Source organism: Nicotiana tabacum, chromosome 5, assembly GCF_000715075.1.
Source record: "Nicotiana tabacum cultivar K326 chromosome 5, ASM71507v2, whole genome shotgun sequence".
NCBI lineage: Eukaryota > Viridiplantae > Streptophyta > Magnoliopsida > Solanales > Solanaceae > Nicotiana > Nicotiana tabacum.
The window spans coordinates 118,854,420-118,876,501 of NC_134084.1; the positions used below are offsets into that span (position 1 = coordinate 118,854,420).

General features: G+C 38.4%; 1 protein-coding gene across 1 annotated transcript; it reads right to left on the reverse strand.

The window, feature by feature from the left end:
• Positions 1-541: 541 nt before the first annotated feature.
• LOC107762041 (uncharacterized) lies at positions 542-21,780 on the reverse strand. Its single transcript, XM_075253986.1, has 3 exons — positions 21,319-21,780; positions 1,888-2,117; positions 542-1,079 (listed from the first exon to the last, which is right to left on the reverse strand). Exons 1-3 carry the CDS (start codon positions 21,674-21,676, stop codon positions 801-803), a joined length of 867 nt encoding a protein of 288 aa, XP_075110087.1. The 5' UTR covers positions 21,677-21,780; the 3' UTR covers positions 542-800.
• Positions 21,781-22,082: the final 302 nt, after the last annotated feature.

Here is a 22,082-nt window from a genome sequence, read left to right on the forward strand (position 1 = left end):
ACCTCATTCACATTTTTTTCCAAGCATATTTGCAACTCTTATCTGGTAGTTTGTGTTACTTCTCTTCCAATTTCTTCAATTCAAACCAGTGTTGGAATTGTATGAAATCTTTTGCCATCAAATAACGTGAATGGAATATGAAAAGCCAAGTACTCAGACTAACCAATTGAACAACTTCGTCCAAGTTAGGTAACAATATAGGACTATCGTATTTTAGTTAAGAAATTTAAATCAACCAAGAAGCCTGAACGAGGAGAGATTACGAGCGTGAAGATGGAAACGAGTCTCTGCTGGGTTATATTACAATGTTTTTAAGAACGGGGATAAAATATGAAAAGCGGCGTAAACATGTATGTCTCCTGATCCTGCTCTTGCTCCTGCTTGGTTGATATTTTACATGGTCTAATTTGTAACTTCTTAACCTTACCAAAAGAAAAAAAAGTAGTAACTTTTACGTCATTCAACTAATAATACAATTTCATGATGAAGCTACACAAACACTTGGCATCGGGGTAGCCAAAATCCATTTTGGGATAAAATGTTTTGAGAATCCATGAAAAAGAGAAGACTCGCATTAATTCTTTACTTTAAACGTCTCAAACCAGAGCATAAAATTTCTTTAGGCAAGAATATCTTCAAACTGTAACAAGAACTCAAGCTACAGTTCATTTTACAAATACATAAAATTGATGGAAGCAGAGCAATTTTTCCTTAACATCTTAATACTCTATCTTTTTACCTTCAGATCCTGTATGATTGTACGCTTACGTACAACAGAACAAATTCAATTTTCTCTATAACTAAAGGGATGAGAAAATTGGGACACCTGGTAAAGTAGCTCCAGCTTCTACTATGAAAATGTTTCCTGAAACATATTCTGAAGAGTCGTGGATTAAATAACGCACCACTGAAGTCAAAGCCGGATCTGATGTTCCATGAGTTCTCAAGGGAATGGTTCTCAATGCAATATTGTGGAGCCAGTCTTTTTGCATGAGGCCCTCTGTTATCTCAGATCTGAAAAGTCCTGGTGATATTGAGTTCACTTTGATCTTGTATGGTCCCAATTCAATTGCCATCATCTGCCATATTGCAAATCAGGAAAAGAAAAAATCATACAAAAGTCTCACTAGTATGCAAACACTCTACGCTTGACCTGCAACAGACTGCAGGCAGGAAATTTTCACAAAGAAAAGTTGAAATGGATGAGACCTTGTAGGACTTGATAAGATAACAAGAATGACTTTAGATTACATTGGAAAAGTGGACCATCTAGGACTCTAGGTAGGTTGTGTTGTTAACCACTAAAAACCATCAAGTATGGTATTATCTATGAAGTATACAATGCCCTCTGTAAAAGAATCAAAACCTAATGCTTGATCTGCGTGAGGCATCACATATACTTTTAAGATGATAGTGAAACTTTCAAATCTGACACAATTGGAAATAGAATCTGCTTAGATTTCTCATTGTAGCTTAATGCCTGTTCTAGTTTTCTAATTTAATACCTCCATATTAACCATGATCAATTTCACATTTCTGGCTCCAGCATATGTTCACCAGAGAATGCTGTGGCAACTATCCTAGAGTAACTCTTCCTAAGTGCTAATGCACTATATATATATTCTCTCAATATGTTGAACCATTTTGTACATCCAATATGTGTATGTAATTCGTATGTTCCAGTGCATTTAAATGCATTCTCTAACTGTATATATGCATTTACCTTCCTTCTTTTCCCTCTTTCTTGTTGGAGCTGCCAAAGTTAGAAACATGATCTCAAGTATTGAATTTATGCATTTCAAGCTACAAATGAAACTGCTTAGCTTAGCTTTCTGATATAATTGCATGCAATGTCAATGAAGCTAGGTTAAAAAACGAAGACACTACCTTCATCACAGTGTTAAGAGCAGTCTTTGAAGAAGCATAAGCAAGACCTCCTGGTAATTGCCCACGATTAAGACCAGCAATAGAAGAGATATTAATAACAGATCCTCCTTGATTAGCATCTCGCATCCGTATACAAACATATTTGGACACCAACCATGCCCCTTTTAGGTTCGTTCTATAGATGTTATCCCATTCCTCCTCTGACAAATCCAGTGGAGAGTGCACGCTGCCTATAAGATACAACTAACAAATTAGACGTCATAAAGCCAATTACCAAAAGATGAGAAAATTCTTCCATATAAGATCACTCACATGTCAAACCAATACCACTTTGAAAAACTCATACATGATATATGATATTTACATGAAACCAGCATTTCAATATACATGTAACTTATGCCATAATTGACTTTGGTTTTCAGATTCTAATCTGGATTTAATCGTATGAGCATCAGAACCCCCCCCCCCCCCCCCCCCCAATACACACACAAAAAAAAAAAAAAATTAAAGAAGGACCTTCTCTTCTGGAAATCAACTGGAAATCGTAACCTTTCAAATACTTATACTTGCACCAGACAGAAGAGTCTTCTTTTTTTAATTCACTAATACCTTTCAATGACAAGCTTGCAGGAAACAATTCTTAAATTATTGTTATTCAAACAGCTTTCTGATATCTGGCCCAAACTGTTATTCATTAACTCATTAGTTAAGTCTACGAGCAAATCAAAATATTAATCATGGGAAAGTTCACTTACATAGTGCAATGTTAAAGGGCAGCCAAGTACACAAAACATCACGCATTCATGCAGGGTCCGGATAGGGCAGTACCTTAAGAGGTGTGATATAAACAACCTACCTTAGGGCATCTCCAACCCTTGCACCTAGGGATGTTCAAAACCGAATCGAAACCGAAAACCGAACCGAAACCAAAACTTAATGGTTTATTGGTATCGGGTTAACGGTTTAACGGACGGAGAACGGATTGGAATTTTTTTATTAACGGCTTATCATTTTGGGGCCGGATTATTCAATTTTTTTAACGGATATCCGTTAACCCGTTAAGAATATATATATATATATATATATATATATAAAATTTATTTTTATCCATATATATATTAAATATCAAAAACTCTTCCACTTAAACTTGTAAGGCTTTTGAAAGCCGATACATAAACTTTGGACTTTCCCATTTGAACACTCAAACTCGTGAAACCTTTAACTAATAAACACATTTGACCCTTGACCCTACGCGCGTGTATTACACATTCACAGATGTGTCCATCCAGTCAGCAAATGACCAATGGGATTGTTACACGTCAAGGGCGCGAAAAGAAACCCCATAGCTGTGCCTGGAATAAATTTATTAATTTCTACTTTTTCTTCTGTTTTCCTTATTTTCTTCTTCACCATAGCTGTGCTGGAATAAATTTCCCCACGCAGCCACCATTTTCAATGGTGAAACTTGTGATCTGATCCATTAAAAGTGAGACTTCCCAATGTCGAAAAAATCAAAATGGATAAACATCAAGAAGAAAGAAAAAATAATCACAGAAACCCAATGTCAAAATACAAGAAAAATCACTGCAACTTCAAGAAAAATTACTCTTCTCTTCTTCAAAACATTTGCTAGCCTTTTGTAAATTCAGAAACAATGGGTATGATTGGACCCCATGAATGCAATAAAACCTGATGTCCTTTTTGCGCTTTTGTTTTGTTTTTCCGGCGAAAGTTACGCCCAAAATCACATTTGGATCTGATATATTTTGAGCTCGATTGTTGACAGTTTTATTCTCTTTGTTGAAATTAGAAGGAGCATGCACAAGAAAAAAAAAATGGTGAAAGAAATTTATTTTTGACTTCATTAATATAGTAGAACAGTGGAGAGGACAAAGGGTAAAAGAACAGTAAACGAAAAATGATGGGAATGGAGAAAACGATAAAGGAAAAGAGGTAGGTTGAAAGTTTTTTTTCTTTTCTTTTTTGGTTTTCCTTATAGTTTCTGTTTATTTTTTTGATTTTACAATCCTTTTAATAAATAGTAACAGATACACGCGCCATTTGAATGTGACTTGTACGCACTATGTCCACGTAAGATAAGCTACCTCCACATAAGCATAGTCAATGGTCAAAGGTGTTTATTAGTTATAGGTTTTACAAGTTTGAGTGTTTAAATAGGAAAGAAGAAAGTTTGTGTATCGGTTTTCAAAAGCCCTACAAGTCTAAGTGGCCAGGAAACCATTTCGCCTATATTAAATATCAAAAACTCTTCCACTTCCAGTACTCTATCTATAACGCCTAATTCCTAAATACGTATACTACATTCTTTAATACCGTGTGACTGAAGAGTTGAATTCTTGAATTTTCCCTAGTTGGTAACTTCCAAGGATGTGGCATAACTATACATTAATACAAATGAAAACTCCATTTTTCTTGCTTGTCCTTTTGTTTGGGAATTTTGCACTGCAAAAACCGTTCTTTTCCTCTCTGATTACTTTAATGTCCACAATAAATGAAAATCATCGACCAACGTAGATTAAAGTCAATACTGATGGACTCAAGAAACCAGAAAACACCATGATAAACAAGAATCAATATTTCTAAGGTCTACTCTGAATTTTTATGCTAGGCTGTCAGCAAACAATTAATACACGCAATATAGATTGAATTAGGCCGATAAACCGCCCGATAAGAGCTAAACCGATATCAATCCGCCTGATATCTTATTGGGTAGCTAGCGGATTAATACATTTAAAAGCCGATAACTGATAAGCCAAACCGTTAAGAGTAAATAACTGCCCGATAAGCAGCCCTACTTGCACCATTTTTTTACACCAAAATGGTGTAAATACCAAAATGATGCAAAGTAACCCCAACCCATTAAAATATTTTTTACACCAAAAAGGAATATTTCTTTTATATTTTTCTATCACGACCCGGATTTTCCCACCCTCGGGAGTCGTGATGGCGCCTACTAATGAGAGCTAGGCAAGCCAACCCTTAACTACCTTTTTCATTAACAAATTACTTCTTTTAACAATTATCAGTGATAGCATGAAAACAACGGAATTAAATAAATAAGCAGAAGACCTAAATTAAATAAGCTGAACAATAATGCGAAAGTCAACATATGCCTCTACCCAAGAACTGGTGTCACATCACTCACGAACTACTAAGAGTACTAAATACAACCGTTTGAAAGAAATATAACACTGTTTGTCTCGAATATATGAGATAACAGAATGAAATATAAGATGGAGGAGACGTCGGGCCTGCGGACGCCTACAAGGCTACCTCGGTGTCTCGGTGGACTAAAGGCTGGCTCCCGCGCTACTGCTACTGTCCAATACTTGGATCTGTGCAAAAGAGCACAGAGTGCAGTATCAGCACGACCGACCCATGTGTTGGCAAGTGCCTAGCCTAACCTCGACAAAATAGTGACGAGGCTAGGACCAGACTACCAAATAACCTGTGCAGTACAAATATCTATATGTACAGCGGAAAAGAAATACAGGAAATAATCAGTCAATGTGGGAAGGGGAAACATGTTGTGGGGAGGTAACAGTTCCAAATAGAAAACCTCAATAAAAGAAAGAAACAACAAAGCCAGAATATCAACAAAAATCAGAATTCAACGATTTGCACGGCATCACCCTTCGTGTTTTTACTCTCGTCCTCACCCAAACAATATTTATAATAAAAATGTGCACGGCATCACCCTTCGTGCTTTTACTCTCGTTCTCACCAAATAAATCGTATCATAATAATGTGCACGGCATCACCCTTCGTGCTTTTACTCTCTTTCCTCACCACATAGTCAATGAATATCGTTACGGAATGGTACATCGTATGGCACGACATCACCCTTCGTACTTTACACTCTTTCCTCACAATAGCAAACAATGCATGGCATCACCCTTCGTGCTTTAACACTCTTTCTCACCCAAACAACAATCACAAACAAAGGGGCAAGGGAGTAGACAAATAATGGTAGAAATCCCGGTAAAGGACTACAATTAAACAGCTAAATCTCGGCAAGGGAACAATATCAATAAATCTCAACATCCCGGCAATGGAGATAATCAACAAAGCAACAAACATCCCAGCAAGGGAATAATTCAATAACTCTTTCTCTTTCTATCACTTCTTACTTTATAACTCTCTTTACCACTTGAGTCAATACTCCAAATGGTTCAATTATCTCATATACTTTCACAATTCGTATTATAACTCGAGTCAATGCTCCTCGAAGTTCAAAGATCACAATTTCTTTTACATGCTTTTTACAACATATAGAAATCATCATTAAGGCATGAAAGATACAACAAAAATCAGAATATACGCAATATAAAGACTCACGGTCATACTAGACACCAACGTATAGATACTCGTCACCATGCCTATACGTCGTACTCGACAATTAGCACGTAGCAAATAAGACTCAACTCCTAATCCCTCAAGCTAAGGTTAGACCAAACACTTACCTCAAACTTCCATGGCCAAATCAATCTTTAATTACCGTTTTTCCTCTCGAATTTGGCTCTAAATCGATTGTATCTATACAATAATGACTTCAATACATCAATAAATGCTAAACAATGCGAACTCAATGTCTAATTATAGCTTTCCAAGCATTCTTCCCAAAATCCCAAAATGACCCCGGGCCCGCTTGGTCAAAACACGAGGTTCGGACCAAAATCAAATCACGCATTCACCCACGAGCCCGAATATATAATTTGTTTTCAAATTCGACCCCAAAACGAGGTCTAAATCAAGAAAAATCAAAAGGCACTAACTCTACCCAATTCCCTAATTTCTACCCTTAATTACATGTTTTAGGCCTAGAAATTCAATAGATGTTGATGAAAATGGAAGGAAATAAGTTAAAGATTACTAACCCAAGAGTTTATGGTGAAAGGATGCTTCAAAAGTCGCCCTAGAACTTTGGAGAAGAAGGAGTTTGTGAAGTTTTGTGAAAATCCCGTAATGGTTCTGTTTTGGGGTTTTAAAATAACTGGGCAAAATTGCCCTTCGCGTTCGCAATGGTCCAGGTCTGAAGACCTTCGCGTTCGCGACACAGGGGCTCGCGTTCGCGGAGAGTAATCTCCTTGAGCCTCGTGTTCGCATGCCATGAGCCGCGTTCGCGTTGAACAAATTTGGTGGCCCTTCCCCCTGTACCCTACGCGTTCGCGAGAGAAGGGACGCATTCGCGAAGGGTCTACCCCCCTCAGCTTCGCGTTCGCGTCACCAACTTCGCGTTGGCGAAGAAGAAAATGAACTCCTGGGAATTTTGCTTTACGCGTTCGCGAGTTAGTCCACGCGAACGCGAAGAACAAATTCCCTGTGCACAACAGCAGAAAATCTACAACACTTCTAAGGCCAAAAACCATTCTGAAACAATCCCGAGCCCTCGGGGCTCCTAACCAAAAACACGTACTAACTCAACAACATCATACGAACTTATCCATGCAATCAAATCGCCATGCTAACCTCAAAAACAATGAATCAAACCTCAAAATCAAGAGTTTTTCCAGAAACTTCATCAAGTTCAAATTTAAGATTTCAAGTTCGAATCACGTCAAACGACGTCCGATTTTAACCAACTTTACAGAAACATCTTAAATCATATATAAGACCTGTACTGGGCGCCAGAACCAAAATACGGGCCCGATACCAACTCGTTCTAATCAACTTTCATTTCAATTTTCCTTAACAATTTCAGAAAAACAATTTTCTTTAAAAATTCACTTCTAGGGCTCGGGACCTCGAAATTTGATTTCGGGCATACGCTCGAGTCCCATATTTTCCTACGGACCCTCCGGGACCGTCAAATCACGGGTCCGGGTCCATTTACTCAAAATATTGACCAAAGTCAAATTTATTCATTTTAAACTCAAAACTTAGCATTTTTCACAGAATTTCATATTTAAACTTTCCGGTTACGCGCCCGGACTGCACACGCAAATCGAGGCGACTCTAAATGAGGTTTTCAAGGCCTCGAAAGCACAGAATAGATAAGAAAACAGGTGATGACCCTTTGGGTCGTCACATTCTCCACCTTTAAAACAACCGTTCGTCCTCGAACGGACAGAAGAAGGAAGTACCTGAGTCGGGGAATAGGTGAGGATAAAGGCTCTGCATGTCGGACTCGGACTCCCAGGTCGATGCCTCAGGAGGCTGACCTCTCCACTGAACACGAACAGAAGGGAAACTCTTGGATCTCAACTGACAAACCTGCCAGTCTAGACCGGCTCTTCCTCATAGGATAAGTCCTTGTCCAACTGGACAGTGATGAAATCTAACACGTGGGATGGATCGCCGTGATATTTCCGGAGCATGGACACATGGAAAACTGGATGCATGGCTGATAAGCTCGGCAGCAATGCAAGTCTATAAGACACCTCCCCCACTCGATCAAGAATCTCAAACGGACCAATGAACCTAGGGCTAAGCTTGCCCTTCTTCCCAAATCTCATCACGCCCTTCATAGGCGACACTCGGAGCAATACCCGCTCACCAACCATAAAAGTCACATCTCGAACCTTACGATCTGCATAGCTCTTTTGCCTGGACTGAGCTGTACGACGCCTATCCTGAATGATCCTGACCTTGTCCAAGACCTCCTGAACCAGATCCGTACCCAACAACCGATCCTCTCCCGGCTCAAACCATCCAACCGGAGATCGACACCGCCTACCATATAAAGCCTCATAAGGAGCCATTTGGATACTCGACTGGTAGCTGTTGTTGTAGGCAAACTCTGCTAAAGGCAAGAACTGATCCCACGAACCTCCAAATTGCCCTTCGCGTTCGCGATGGTCCAGGTCTGAAGACCTTCGCGTTCGCGACACAGGGGCTTGCGTTCGCGGAGAGTAATCTCCTCGAGCCTCGCGTTAGCATGCCATGAGCCGCGTTCGCGTTGAACAAATTTGGTGGCCCTTCCCCCTGTACCCTACACGTTCGCGAGAGAAGGGACGCGAAGAAGAAAATGAACTCCTGGGAATTTTGCCTTGCGCGTTCGCGAGTGAGTCCACGCGAACGCGAAGAACAAATTCCCTGTGCACAACAGCAAAAAATCTGCAACACTTCTAAGGCCAAAAACCATTCCGAAACACTCCCGAGCCCTCGGGGCTCCTAACCAAACACACGTACTAACTCAACAACATCATACGAACATATCCATGCGATCAAATCGCCAAACTAACCTCAAAAACAATGAATCAAACCTCAAAATCAAGAGCTTTTCCAGAAACATCATCAAGATCAAATTTAAGATTTCAAGTCCGTATCACGTCAAACGACGTCCGATTTTAACCAAACTTTACAGAAACATCTTAAATCATATATAAGACCTGTACCGGGCGACGGAACCAAAATACGGGCCCGATACCTGTAACGACCCGACTTGTCGTTTTAAGAATTAACGCCTCGTTCAACGACTTAAGATCTCGACCAGCTTCGTAATATGTATTATGACTCGCATGTGAGGTCGAGTTTGGTTTTCGGAAGATTCGGAGTTAAATATAAAGAATATTTAGAGGCTTAAGTTGGAAAAAGTCAACCGGATGTTGACTTATGTGTTAGAGGGTTCGGATGTGAGTTCTGATGGTTCCGTTAGCTTCGGGAGGTGATTTGTGACTTAGGAGAGTGATCGGAAGTGGTTTTGGAGGTACGGTATAGAATTAGGCTTGAATTGGCGAAGTTAGTATTTTGGCGAATTCCGGTTGATAGGTGAGATTTTGATCCGAGGGTCGGAATGGAATTCCGAGAGTTTTTGTAGCTTCGTTATGTCATTTTGCACTTGTCTGCAAAACTTGAGGTCATTCGGACTAGTTTTCATGTGTTTCGGCATCGGTTGTGAAATTTGAAAATTAAATAAGTAGGGCTTGAATCCATGCATAATTGGTGATTTTGATGATATGTGATGTGATTTGAGGCCTCGACTAAGTCCGTAATGTGTTTTCAGACTTGTTAGTGCTTTTGGTTGAGGTCCCGGGGGCCTCGGGTGTGTTTCGGGCGAGTTTTGAGCGAGTACGGACACCCCGGAACTTAGAAAAATGGAGAGGGCAGCAGTGGCGGCGCGGACCGCGCTCCTTCTCGCGCTGGGCGCGCGGCCGCGCAGGGGAAGAATCTGCAGGTCACTGGTCCTACTTCGGAAGTTCATATCTTTTGATCCGCAAGGAATTTTGAGGTGATTCAAAAATGAAAGTTGTAGCCCTTCGTGTCTAGTTTCCAGAAAGATAAAGATATCGCAATTTGGATATATGTAGAGAAAGTTATGGCCAAAATACTAAAGCCTGTCCCTGCAGAGCAAGGCCTGCGCAACCGCGGACGTTTTTGCGCGGACCCCGCTGATTTTGCGCGGACCGCGGTCATTTTTGTGCGGTCAGCGGTGTCGGAATCCGAGGGGTACTCTATAAATATGAGGTTTTGGGTTTTTATTTGATATTTTGACCTAGAGAGCTCGGATTTTGGCGATTTTTCGAAGGTTTTTCAAGAAATTGGTCGGGGTAAGTGATTCTAACTTAGATTTGGTTAGAGTACATGAATCTATCACTGAATTCATCATTTAATTCGTGATTTGAGATGGAATTTGGGAAGAAAATTGTGGAACCTTTCAAAAATGTAAAATGATGATTTGAAGGACCAAATGGTATCGGAATTGGATAATTTTGGTATGGTTGGACTCGTGGTTGAATGGGTGTTCATATTTTGCTACTTTCGTCGGATTCTGAGACGTGGGCCCCCACGGGCAATTTTGAGTTAAATTTCGGATTTTAATGGAAAATGTAGAAATTCATATGTAATTAATTCTTATAATTTTTATTGACTGAATCGAATTGTTTATGACTAGATTTGAGAATTTCGGGCACGAATTCGCGAGGCAAAGGCTTGAGCTGGCCGTGGAAGTTCGAGGTAAGTGTTTGGTCTACCCTAGCTTGAGGGAATAGGAGTTGAGTATATTTGCTACTTGTTATGTGATGTGTCTGACGTATAGGCATGGTGACGAGTATCTATACGTTGGGGGTCGAACATGCCCGTGAGTCTTGTATTATAATTGTTGTGACTCCGTTGTAGTTTATTGCGCTTCATGTGTTGTTATTATTATTATTCCCTTGTTGGAATGTTTGTTTTGATAGTATCGTTCCCTTGTTGGGATGTTTGTTTTGATAAGTATTGTTCCCTTGTTGGGATGGTTGTTTTGATAGTATTGTTCCCTTGCCGAGAAAGTTAATGAAGTAATTGTGGTTCTTGAACTTCGAGGAGCAATGACTCAAGTTATAATACGAATTGTGAAAGTTTATGAGATAATTGCATACTTTGGAGCATTGGCTCAAGTGTTAGAGTGAGTTATGAAATGAAAGTGAAAGAAAGAGAAAGAGGCATCAATTGTTCTATTGCCGGGAAATTTATATTATTAATGTTGTCCCATTGCCGGGATCTAAATTGTTTACTTATTGTTCCCTTGCCGGGATTCCTATTTTAGCCTTGCCTATTCCTTCGCCCCATTGTTTGTGATTGTTGCTTGGGTGAGGAAGAGTGATAAAGCACGAAGGGTGATGCCGTGTATTGTTGTTTGTGAGGAAAGAGTGTAAAACACGAAGGGTCATTCCGTGCCATGATATAAATGTTAATGCACGAAGGGTCATTCCGTGCCATGATATAAATGTTAATGCACGAAGGATCATTCCGTGCCATCATTATGTGAGGTAAAGCACGAAGGAAAATGCCGTGTACTTTATATGATTGATTTGGTGAGAACGAGAGTAAAAGCATGAAGGATGATGTCGTGCAACTGTTGTTTTCCTACTCACTGTTGACGTGTTTACTTGTTATTAACAATTCAAGTGTATTAACTAGTTAGGTCCCTTTACTGTTGTGACCCATTGTGTTCGAATCCATAGTGTTTACGATACCTCGCCTTATTTATTTGTTTGTGTTCAAAACTCCAAATTTCAAAAAAATTGTCACATTTTTAACTCAATTGATTTCTCGTATTAAAGGTACTAATTCATTCGATATTGTATAGTAATTGAAAAGGGTATTCTCTTTATCAAATGATTTCAGAAATAAATAAATAATAACGTCATCTTTTCTTGTTGATTTCCTAATTGCGTTGGGAGATGTACTCTACTTTATGTTAAGTGAATGAGGCTCCTTGAACATTCTTAATTGTATTGGGTTATGGAACCTATGAGCTGAGTAACATGAGAATATTGTTGTGCAATGTGAGACAGAAATATGTGGGCACAAGGTGCCGGGGAAAATATTATGGTTTTATTTAATGGCACGTGAGCTGTCCGTGCGGTTGTGACATAAATGTGGGCACAAGGTGCTGTGAAATTTCGAAAGTGGGCCGAGACCTATATTATTTATGATTATGATATGAGGTGTCACAAGGTGACCTTTAATCGAAAGAATTATATTCGAAAGATGCTTATATGAAAGATATCTATTTGAAGGAAATATATTCAAAATATATTTATTGAAAAACATATTATCTTAGAGATTATTACTTGAAGGATTTATAAGCGAAAGATTTATATTTGAAGGACTTGATTAATTGATTGCACTTGTATTTGTTATTTGTTGAGAAGCAATTTTGGTGTTCTTGTTGCCAGCTATTTATATCATTGGTTGATCATCGTTGCCATTATTATTATTTGCTATTATTTTGTACGCTATAAACTGCACAGGTTTATGTGAGTGTCTGGTCCTAGCCTTGTCACTACTTCGCCGGGGTAGGCTAGACACTTACCAGCACATGGGGTCGGTTGTGCTGATACTACACTTCTGTACATTTTTGTGTACAGATCCATGCCTTTGATCGACGGTAGCTATTCGTTGCGGTGGAGACTCAAGGTAAACCTGCTATAGCATTCGCAGTCCTCAGAGTCACCTTCAATTGTACTTATTTCCATTTGTTCCCTTTGCTTCGGAACAGTGATGTAATCATATTATATAACTACTCTTAGAAAGGCTTATGACTTGTACTACCGGTTTTGGGAATTGTATTTTGTTCAGAGTAATTTAATTTAAAGTTAGTGAATACCCATATTAGTACAGTAAATGTTAGGCTTACCTAGTTTAGAAACTAGGTGCCATCACGACTTCTTTGGAGGGATTTTTGGGTCGTGACAAGTTGGTATCAGAGCTCTAGGTTCATAGGTGCTACAAGTCATAAGCGAGTTTAGTAGAGTCTTGCGGATCGGTACGGAGACGTCTGTACTTATCTTCGAGAGGCTACAGAACTAGTAGGAAAAATAAAATTTCCACTTCATTCATTCATTATCGTGCAACATTTATTCAGCTTGAAGCATATATCTTATGTTCTTTTGCATCCACTCATGTATGGAATTGCGCACTACGCCAATGGTTTGTGATACCGTAAAAGGTTATAAGAGAGCCAGGGCTACTCAGCCATTGTTTCCACGTGTCGTTCAGATTTGAAGATATGGAAGCGCAAAAAGATCTTTCAGTTGTGCGCATAGGGGTGCATCAGATTCTGACATTTGGTTGATAAGTAATATCTTAAGAGGGCTTAATTAGTTGCTTAATCATCACAATCGTGGCATGGTCATGAGGTGGATGTAGATCTGAAGATAGTTGGTGGTATTAGAGATAATGTGGTTTGTATGGGATTTCTATTTGGCGGAGGGTACATATTAGCAAGCCAAGACACTGGAGGAAGCGAGTTTAATTGTCACGAGGATGACATGCGCCAAATAAATAGCTTGAGGTGTCTTATGACCGGTGTCGTACGAGCGATAAAGGTTAGTATTGTGAATTATCGGAATGTTTCATATGGCTTCGTGCTAAGTGAAGGGAGTCCACTATCAACGATCAAATTGTGGGGTCATGTGTCATATCAGTTTTGGCCTGAGATGTATTTATGTGGTATTCAAAGGTTCTCTGAAACTTGTATATGAGTAAGAGCTGAGATTTGTATAGGAAGATGTTGGGACTTTCGATATTCCTGTGTCCATAATAATTCTACATTTCGGTATTAGCAGGGACATGGAAACAATTTCAGAATACTCGTAGTGCTCCAATTAATCAGGGCACTCTCATGGGACAGTCATCTTTTAATGCACCACTGGCATATGATTCCTTCAATGGTTATCCTAGTTATCCGACACAGACTCAGAATGAGCAGCCGAACTGTAGATGAGTTGTTATGAATGTGGTGATACTAGGAACATCATGAGAAATTGTCCCAGACTTGGGAGAAACCTACTTTAGTAGAACAGTCAATCCACACACTCCATTATAGTTACTAATCTACATACACTACAAGTTAGAGATAGAGGACGAGCGGGTAGATGGCGCCTAAGAGGTGGAGGCCCGACCCATTGATATAATTGCTATGGTGTGGCTACACCAGATGGTGTCGTTACAGTTACGATTCCGATTGTTATAAAAAGGATATTTTTCCTTAATTTGATTTGGTTATAAAAATTGAGGCGAGTCCTCCTATTATGCTCCGCTTATGGGTGAGCTTCGTAATTTTGTGACCCACTTTTAACTTTATCCCTGTTGGGAGATTTGATGATGTTGGCTCGGGTATATCATTTTATTTTGTACACTATTAAGGGTTATAAGTCCAAAAAAAAAATATTACTTTCTATTACTCACTACAGTGGATTTGATGTGATTTCGGAATAATTGATTTCAATTTTTATGAATTGTACGCCCTATTGGTATGGGGGTTCATTCTGTGTTGTGATGTTTATCGAAATTTATGAGAGGAAAGAAAAGAAATGGAAAGAATTCAGTTGGCACAATGTGCAATTACTCGTGATGCAGAGTTGAGGACGAGATCCTCACAAATTTTTTTTTATGATGTGAAATATTTAAAACGGGCTACAAGCCACGGTGGAAGTTATATAAGGACGAGGTCTTTGTGGTGAACAATTTATATGTTTAAATTCTCCCTTTGTGAAATTTAAATTTGTACTATAGTATTAACAGGTAGTCATGCCTGTTAGGCTTATTTGATAAATTTTTCTTATGTGATTCTGTGCATATTTAGCCATATTTGTGTTGTAACTATTGAGTTTTGACCTGCGAGGTGAGTGCCCTGGTGGCGTTAAATGTGATTCGTTGATTTGGGTAAATAATGATGAGGTTTTCATGCCTCGCGATTGGTTGTCAGTGTTGTGGAAAAAAAAGGGAATTGAAATGAGATTTTGGTTAACATGAGGTTAATTGACGATTTTGTAATTGATTGTGAACAACTAATGAGATCAGAGATGTGGTTAAGGTCATACATATGATGCGTTTTATGTCAAGATATCATTGTGATAATGTCATGTTTGTAATGCTGAGATTAGTGTTATTGATATATACATTGTGGTGCCTTGTTGGGTTGTAGATGTGTTGTTAGGAGTTGTTTTGGTGTTACTCTGACAGGTGGATAGGCCCAATTACAGGGGAGGCTCTGCCGAAATTTCTGAAAATTGTGGGAGCTAGAAACATTTGGGATATTAAGATATGCGAAGAAAGGGATAAGTTACATTATGTGTTTGAGAGCGGACTCTACTTCTTATTTGAGGGTGAATGACCCGAAGTGGGGGAGTGTGGAACAACCGTTAAGCGCTATTAAAAGGTTGATGCGTGCGTAGGCACGAGTTGCTATAGCCAGGTGAGACTAAGATCGTGTGATGATGTGAAAAAAAATCGAACCTTTTTGGAAATGTTCGGAGGGTAAGAAATTTGCTCTTAAAGTTTACAAATACGGGTAAGAGAAATAGCCTCAATTGAAATGGTATTGTCAAACTTATTTGAATATGGTAATGTGGTATCAACAACGAGCATATGTGTAAAAGTAGAAACATCAGATTAATGTCCTCAGAATATTTCTTAGCACGTTCGAGGACGAACGTATGTTTTAAGAGGGGGAGAATGTAACGACCCGACTTGTCGTTTTAAGAATTAACGCCTCGTTCAACGACTTAAGATCTCGACCAGCTTCGTAATATGTATTATGACTCGCATGTGAGGTCGAGTTTGGTTTTCGGAAGATTCGGAGTTAAATATAAAGAATATTTTGAGGCTTAAGTTGGAAAAAGTCAACCGGATGTTGACTTATATGTTAGAGGGTTCGGATGTGAGTTCTGATGGCTCTGTTAGCTTCGGGAGGTGATTTGTGACTTAAGAGAGTGATCAGAAGTGGTTTTGGAGGTACGGTATAGAATTAGGCTTGAATTGGCGAAGTTAGTATTTTGGCGAATTCCGGTTGATAGGTGAGATTTTGATCCGAGGGTCGGAATGGAATTCCGAGAGTTTCTGTAGCTTCGTTATGTCATTTTGCACTTGTCTGCAAAACTTGAGGTCATTCGGACTAGTTTTCATGTGTTTCGGCATCGGTTGTGAAATTTGAAAATTAAATAAGTAGGGCTTGAATCCATGCATAATTGGTGATTTTGATGATATGTGATGTGATTTGAGGCCTCGACTAAGTCCGTGATGTGTTTTCAGACTTGTTAGTGCTTTTGGTTGAGGTCCCGGGGGCCTCAGGTGTGTTTCGGGCGAGTTTTGAGCGAGTACGGACACCCCGGAACTTAGAAAAATGGAGAGGGCAGCAGTGGCGGCGTGGACCGCGCTCCTTCTCGCGCTGGGCGCGCGGCCGCGCAGGGGAAGAATCTGCAGGTCACTGGTCCTACTTCGGAAGTTCATATCTTTTGATCCGCAAGGAATTTTGAGGTGATTCAAAAATGAAAATTGTAGCCCTTCCTGTCTAGTTTCCAGAAAGGTAAAGATATCGCAATTTGGATATATTTAGAGAAAGTTATGGCCAAAATACTAAAGCCTGTCCCTGCAGAGCAAGGCCTGCTCGACCGCGGACGTTTCTGCGCGGACCCCGCTGATTTTGCGCGGACCGCGGTCATTTTTGTGCGGTCAGCGGTGTCGGAATCCGAGGGGTACTCTATAAATACGAGGTTTTGGGTTTTTATTTGATATTTTGACCTAGAGAGCTCGGATTTTGGCGATTTTTCGAAGGTTTTTCAAGAAATTGGTCGGGGTAAGTGATTCTAACTTAGATTTGGTTAGAGTACATGAATCTATCACTGAATTCATCATTTAATTCGTGATTTGAGATGGAATTTGGGAAGAAAATTGTGGAACCTTTCAAAAATGTAAAATGATGATTTGAAGGACCAAATGGTATCGGAATTGGATAATTTTGGTATGGTTGGACTCGTGGTTGAATGGGTGTTCATATTTTGCTACTTTCGTCGGATTCTGAGACGTGGGCCCCACGGGCAATTTTGAGTTAAATTTCGGATTTTAATGGAAAATGTAGAAATTCATATGTAATTAATTCTTATAATTTTTATTGACTGAATCGAATTGTTTATGACTAGATTTGAGAATTTCGGGCACGAATTCGCGAGGCAAAGGCTTGAGCTGGCCGTGAAAGTTCGAGGTAAGTGTTTGGTCTACCCTAGCTTGAGGGAATAGGAGTTGAGTATATTTGCTACTTGTTATGTGATGTGTCTGACGTATAGGCATGGTGACGAGTATCTATACGTTGGGGGTCGAACATGCCCGTGAGTCTTGTATTATAATTGTTGTGACTCCGTTGTAGTTTATTGCGCTTCATGTGTTGTTATTATTATTATTCCCTTGTTGGAATGTTTGTTTTGATAGTATCGTTCCCTTGTTGGGATGTTTGTTTTGATAAGTATTGTTCCCTTGTTGGGATGGTTGTTTTGATAGTATTGTTCCCTTGCCGGGAAAGTTAATGAAGTAATTGTGGTTCTTGAACTTCGAGGAGCAATGACTCAAGTTATAATACGAATTGTGAAAGTTTATGAGATAATTGCATACTTTGGAGCATTGGCTCAAGTGTTAGAGTGAGTTATGAAATGAAAGTGAAAGAAAGAGAAAGAGGCATCAATTGTTCTATTGCCGGGAAATTTATATTATTAATGTTGTCCCCTTGCCGGGATCTAAATTGTTTACTTATTGTTCCCTTGTCGGGATTCCTATTTTAGCCTTGCCTATTCCTTCGCCCCATTGTTTGTGATTGTTGCTTGGGTGAGGAAGAGTGATAAAGCACGAAGGGTGATGCCGTGTATTGTTGTTTGTGAGGAAAGAGTGTAAAGCACGAAGGGTCATTCCGTGCCATGATATAAATGTTAATGCACGAAGGGTCATTCCGTGCCATGATATAAATGTTAATGCACGACGGGTCATTCCGTGCCATGATATAAATGTTAATGCACGAAGGATCATTCCGTGCCATCATTATGAGAGGTAAAGCACGAAGGAAAATGTCGTGTACTTTATATGATTGATTTGGTGAGAACGAGAGTAAAAGCATGAAGGATGATGTCGTGCAACTGTTGTTTTCCTACTCACTGTTGACGTGTTTACTTGTTATTAACAATTCAAGTGTATTAACTAGTTAGGTCCCTTTACTGTTGTGACCCATTGTGTTCGAATCCATAGTGTTTATGATACCTCGCCTTATTTATTTGTTTGTGTTCAAAACTCCAAATTTCAAAAAAAATAGTCACATTTTTAACTCAATTGATTTCTCGTATTAAAGGTACTAATTCATTTGATATTGTACAGTAATTGAAAAAGGTATTCTTTTTATCAAATGATTTCAGAAATAAATAAATAATAACGTCATCTTTTCTTGTTGATTTCCTAATTGTGTTGGGAGATGTACTCTACTTTATGTTAAGTGAATAAGGCTCCTTGAACATTCTTAATTGTATTGGGTTATGGAACCTATGAGCTGAGTAACATGAGAATATTGTTGTGCAATGTGAGACAGAAATATGTGGGCACAAGGTGCCGGGGAAAATATTATGGTTTTATTTAATGGCACGTGAGCTGTCCGTGCGGTTGTGACATAAATGTGGGCACGAGGTGCTGTGAAATTTCGAAAGTGGGCTGAGACCTATATTATTTATGATTATGATATGAGGTGTCACAAAGTGACCTTTACTCGAAAGAATTATATTCGAAAGATGCTTATATGAAAGATATCTATTTGAAGGAAATATTTTCAAAATATATTTATTGAAAAACATATTATCTTAGAGATTATTACTTGAAGGATTTATAAGCGAAAGATTTATATTTGAAGGACTTGATTAATTGATTGCACTTGTATTTGTTATTTGTTGAGAAGCAATTTTGGTGTTCTTGTTGCCAGCTATTTATATCATTGGTTGATCATCGTTGCCATTATTATTATTTGCTATTATTTTGTACGCTATAAACTGCACAGGTTTATGTGAGTGTCTGGTCCTAGCCTTGTCACTACTTCGCCGGGGTAGGCTAGACACTTACCAGCACATGGGGTCGGTTGTGCTGATACTACACTTCTGTACATTTTTGTGTACAGATCCATGCCTTTGATCGACGGTAGCTATTCGTTGCGGTGGAGACTCAAGGTAAACCTGCTATAGCATTCGCAGTCCTCAGAGTCACCTTCAATTGTACTTATTTCCATTTGTTCCCTTTGCTTCGGAACAGTGATGTAATCATATTATATAACTATACTTAGAAAGGCTTGTGACTTGTACTACCGGTTTTGGGAATTGTATTTTGTTCAGAGTAATTTAATTTAAAGTTAGTGAATACCCATATTACTACAGTAAATGTTAGGCTTACCTAGTTTAGAAACTAGGTGCCATCACGACTTCTTTGGAGGGATTTTTGGGTCGTGACAATACCAACTCGTTCTAATCAAATTTCATTTCAATTTTCCTTAACAATTTCAGAAAAACAATTTCCTTTAAAAATTCACTTCTCGGGCTCGGGACCTCGAAATTCGATTCCGGGCATACGCCCGAGTCCCATATTTTCCTACGGATCCTCCGGGACCGTCAAATGACGGGTTCGGGTCCGTTTTCCCAAAATGTTGACCGAAGTCAAATTTATTCATTTTAAACTCAAAACTTAGCATTTTTCACAGAATTTCATATTTAAGCTCTCCGGCTACGCGCCTGGACTGTGGACGCAAATCGAGGCAACTCTAAATGAGGTTTTCAAGGCCTCGGAAGAACAGAATGAATAAGAAAACAGGTGATGACCCTTTGGGTCGTCACATTTTCTCTCTCTCTTCTATATTATATTATTTTCTTTATAAAACAAATCCTTTCTTTTTTCTTTTTTACATATTTATCCCATATAATTCATATTTCTTTCTTATATAACCATTTAATATAAAATTATTTTACACCTTTAATTTTTATATTTCATTTTTGCACTTTTCATTTTTTTATGGTTATATATTTTTATACAATTATAACATAATAAAATTAAATTATAATTTTATATAAAAATAAAATATACAAAAATTAATTTATAAAAATTATACACCAAAATTAAAATATAAAATTAATATTATAAAGATATTATATAAAAACTATAATTAATTATAAAATTATAATATGTTGAATTAAAAGTGTTATATGATAAAAGATAATATTAAAATAATGGTGAATAGTAATGGTGTTGATGAATAGTGTTACATCAAATTTGGTGTAACACTATTCACACACCAAAATGGTGTAAGAAATGGTGTTGGGTTGGAGCAAAAAAATACCAAATCTTACACTAAAATGGTGTTTGGTGTCAAAATTGGTGTTGGGTTGGAGATGGTCTTAATGCAAGTATTAGTGGCTGTTTTCATGGCTCGAATCCGTGAACTATAGGCTACATGGAGATAACTTTACCATTGCTCCAAGGCTCCAACACAACTTTACATAGTGCAATGTTAGTTGCATTATTTTTCTTTTTCCGTTTTGCTACATAACCTTTCACCTACGTGATAAACAGTAATATCCACCAGAAGATACAAATGGCTTATTTTTTTAGATTACCTTTTGCTCAATTATGCTTCCTCCATAAATTCAAGAGCCCAGTACTTGCTCTATTTTTCTTTGTTTTTTCCCAGTTCTGCCTCTGATGAACCTTGATGTGTGGATAACGCAAAGATATGGTTTGGCCTTTTAGAATTAAATTAACTCAAATTGTGCAAACAACTGATCTTTCATGGTATAAATAATGTTTAATGTTAATCAACAGTTCAACACAAATCATTTTTAATTGTTAATTTCTTAGTCACGAGATTCATTAGTTTCCAACATTATGCAATCAATTTTAACCATTTTTTTCGTAGATTTTGAAAACAAAATCTTCAAATCCCAAAAATAGCTATAGAGTAATTTTTGAAATTTTCTACTCACAAAACTTCAAATTCTTTCAAGTAAAATGTATGTCCAAACACAATTTCTAACTTTCAAAAATCATTTTTCATCTCATCTTTAAAAACTTATTTTTTCAAGTTTCAACCATAACTATGTGCAAATGCTAACTTGGTTTCATCTAATATCACGCAATCAAAGTTTCAAACGACACCGTAAAGCAGTGAAGAAATTCGAGAATAATCATGCATCTCACCTCTAACACCGGCGTTATTAACCAAAGCATCAATTCGTCCAAAGGAGTCCCAAGCTTTCTGCACGGCGTCTTCAATGATCGGACCATTGGCGCTAACGTCAAGCTCTATTGCTACGGCTCGCACTTCCTGATTCAAACTTGACTCGTTCGAGTTTGAGCTGAATCCATTGATCTCATCGCAGAGAGATTTCAATCGATTAACACGGCGAGCAGCGGCGATGATTCTACAACCAGATCTGGACAAATCGAGGCAGAATTCTCGGCCGATTCCCGATGATGCGCCGGTGATCATCACCACTTTACCGGTGAGTTCTCGCCATGGCTCCAGCTGGCTAGCCACTTTAGCATGATTCTCCATTAATTTTTTTGGTTTGTTGTTACGGAAATACTAGTGAATAGTACCTTTGATATACAGAGAATGTAGGTTACAACTTACAGTCAATCAATATAGTCGGGCCTTTGGAGTTCTTTTATTCTTATTTAAAGATTTTTATTTGACTCATTGTATGTGATAATGACATAGCTGATGTGACAAAAGTCAATGATATTTAACAGAATCTAGTGTAAATGAAAAGATACGGCGATAATACACAATATTATTTTTATGATATGTAGGTAAAATTGATTAACTTTTTAATCAGGGATAATAGATAGTTACCTCATTGGGTTGTCCCACTTTACCAACTACAACGACCCCTTAACAACTTTGAACTTATATCATTACCCCTTTCGGGCCCACAAAACATGGAGAGTGTATATCATTT

What these genes read in the sequence shown, in the direction of transcription:
- LOC107762041 (XM_075253986.1), bottom strand. Translation starts at nt 21,676, where the DNA reads ATGGAGAATCATGCTAAAGTGGCTAGCCAGCTGGAGCCATGGCGAGAA. An exon ending in TAATAACGCCGGTGTTAGAG is followed by an intron (nt 2,118 to 21,318) that starts GTGAGATGCATG and finishes TGTATCTTATAG; the next exon opens with GCAGCGTGCACTCTCCACTG. An exon ending in CTCTTAACACTGTGATGAAG is followed by an intron (nt 1,080 to 1,887) that starts GTAGTGTCTTCG and finishes GCAATATGGCAG; the next exon opens with ATGATGGCAATTGAATTGGG.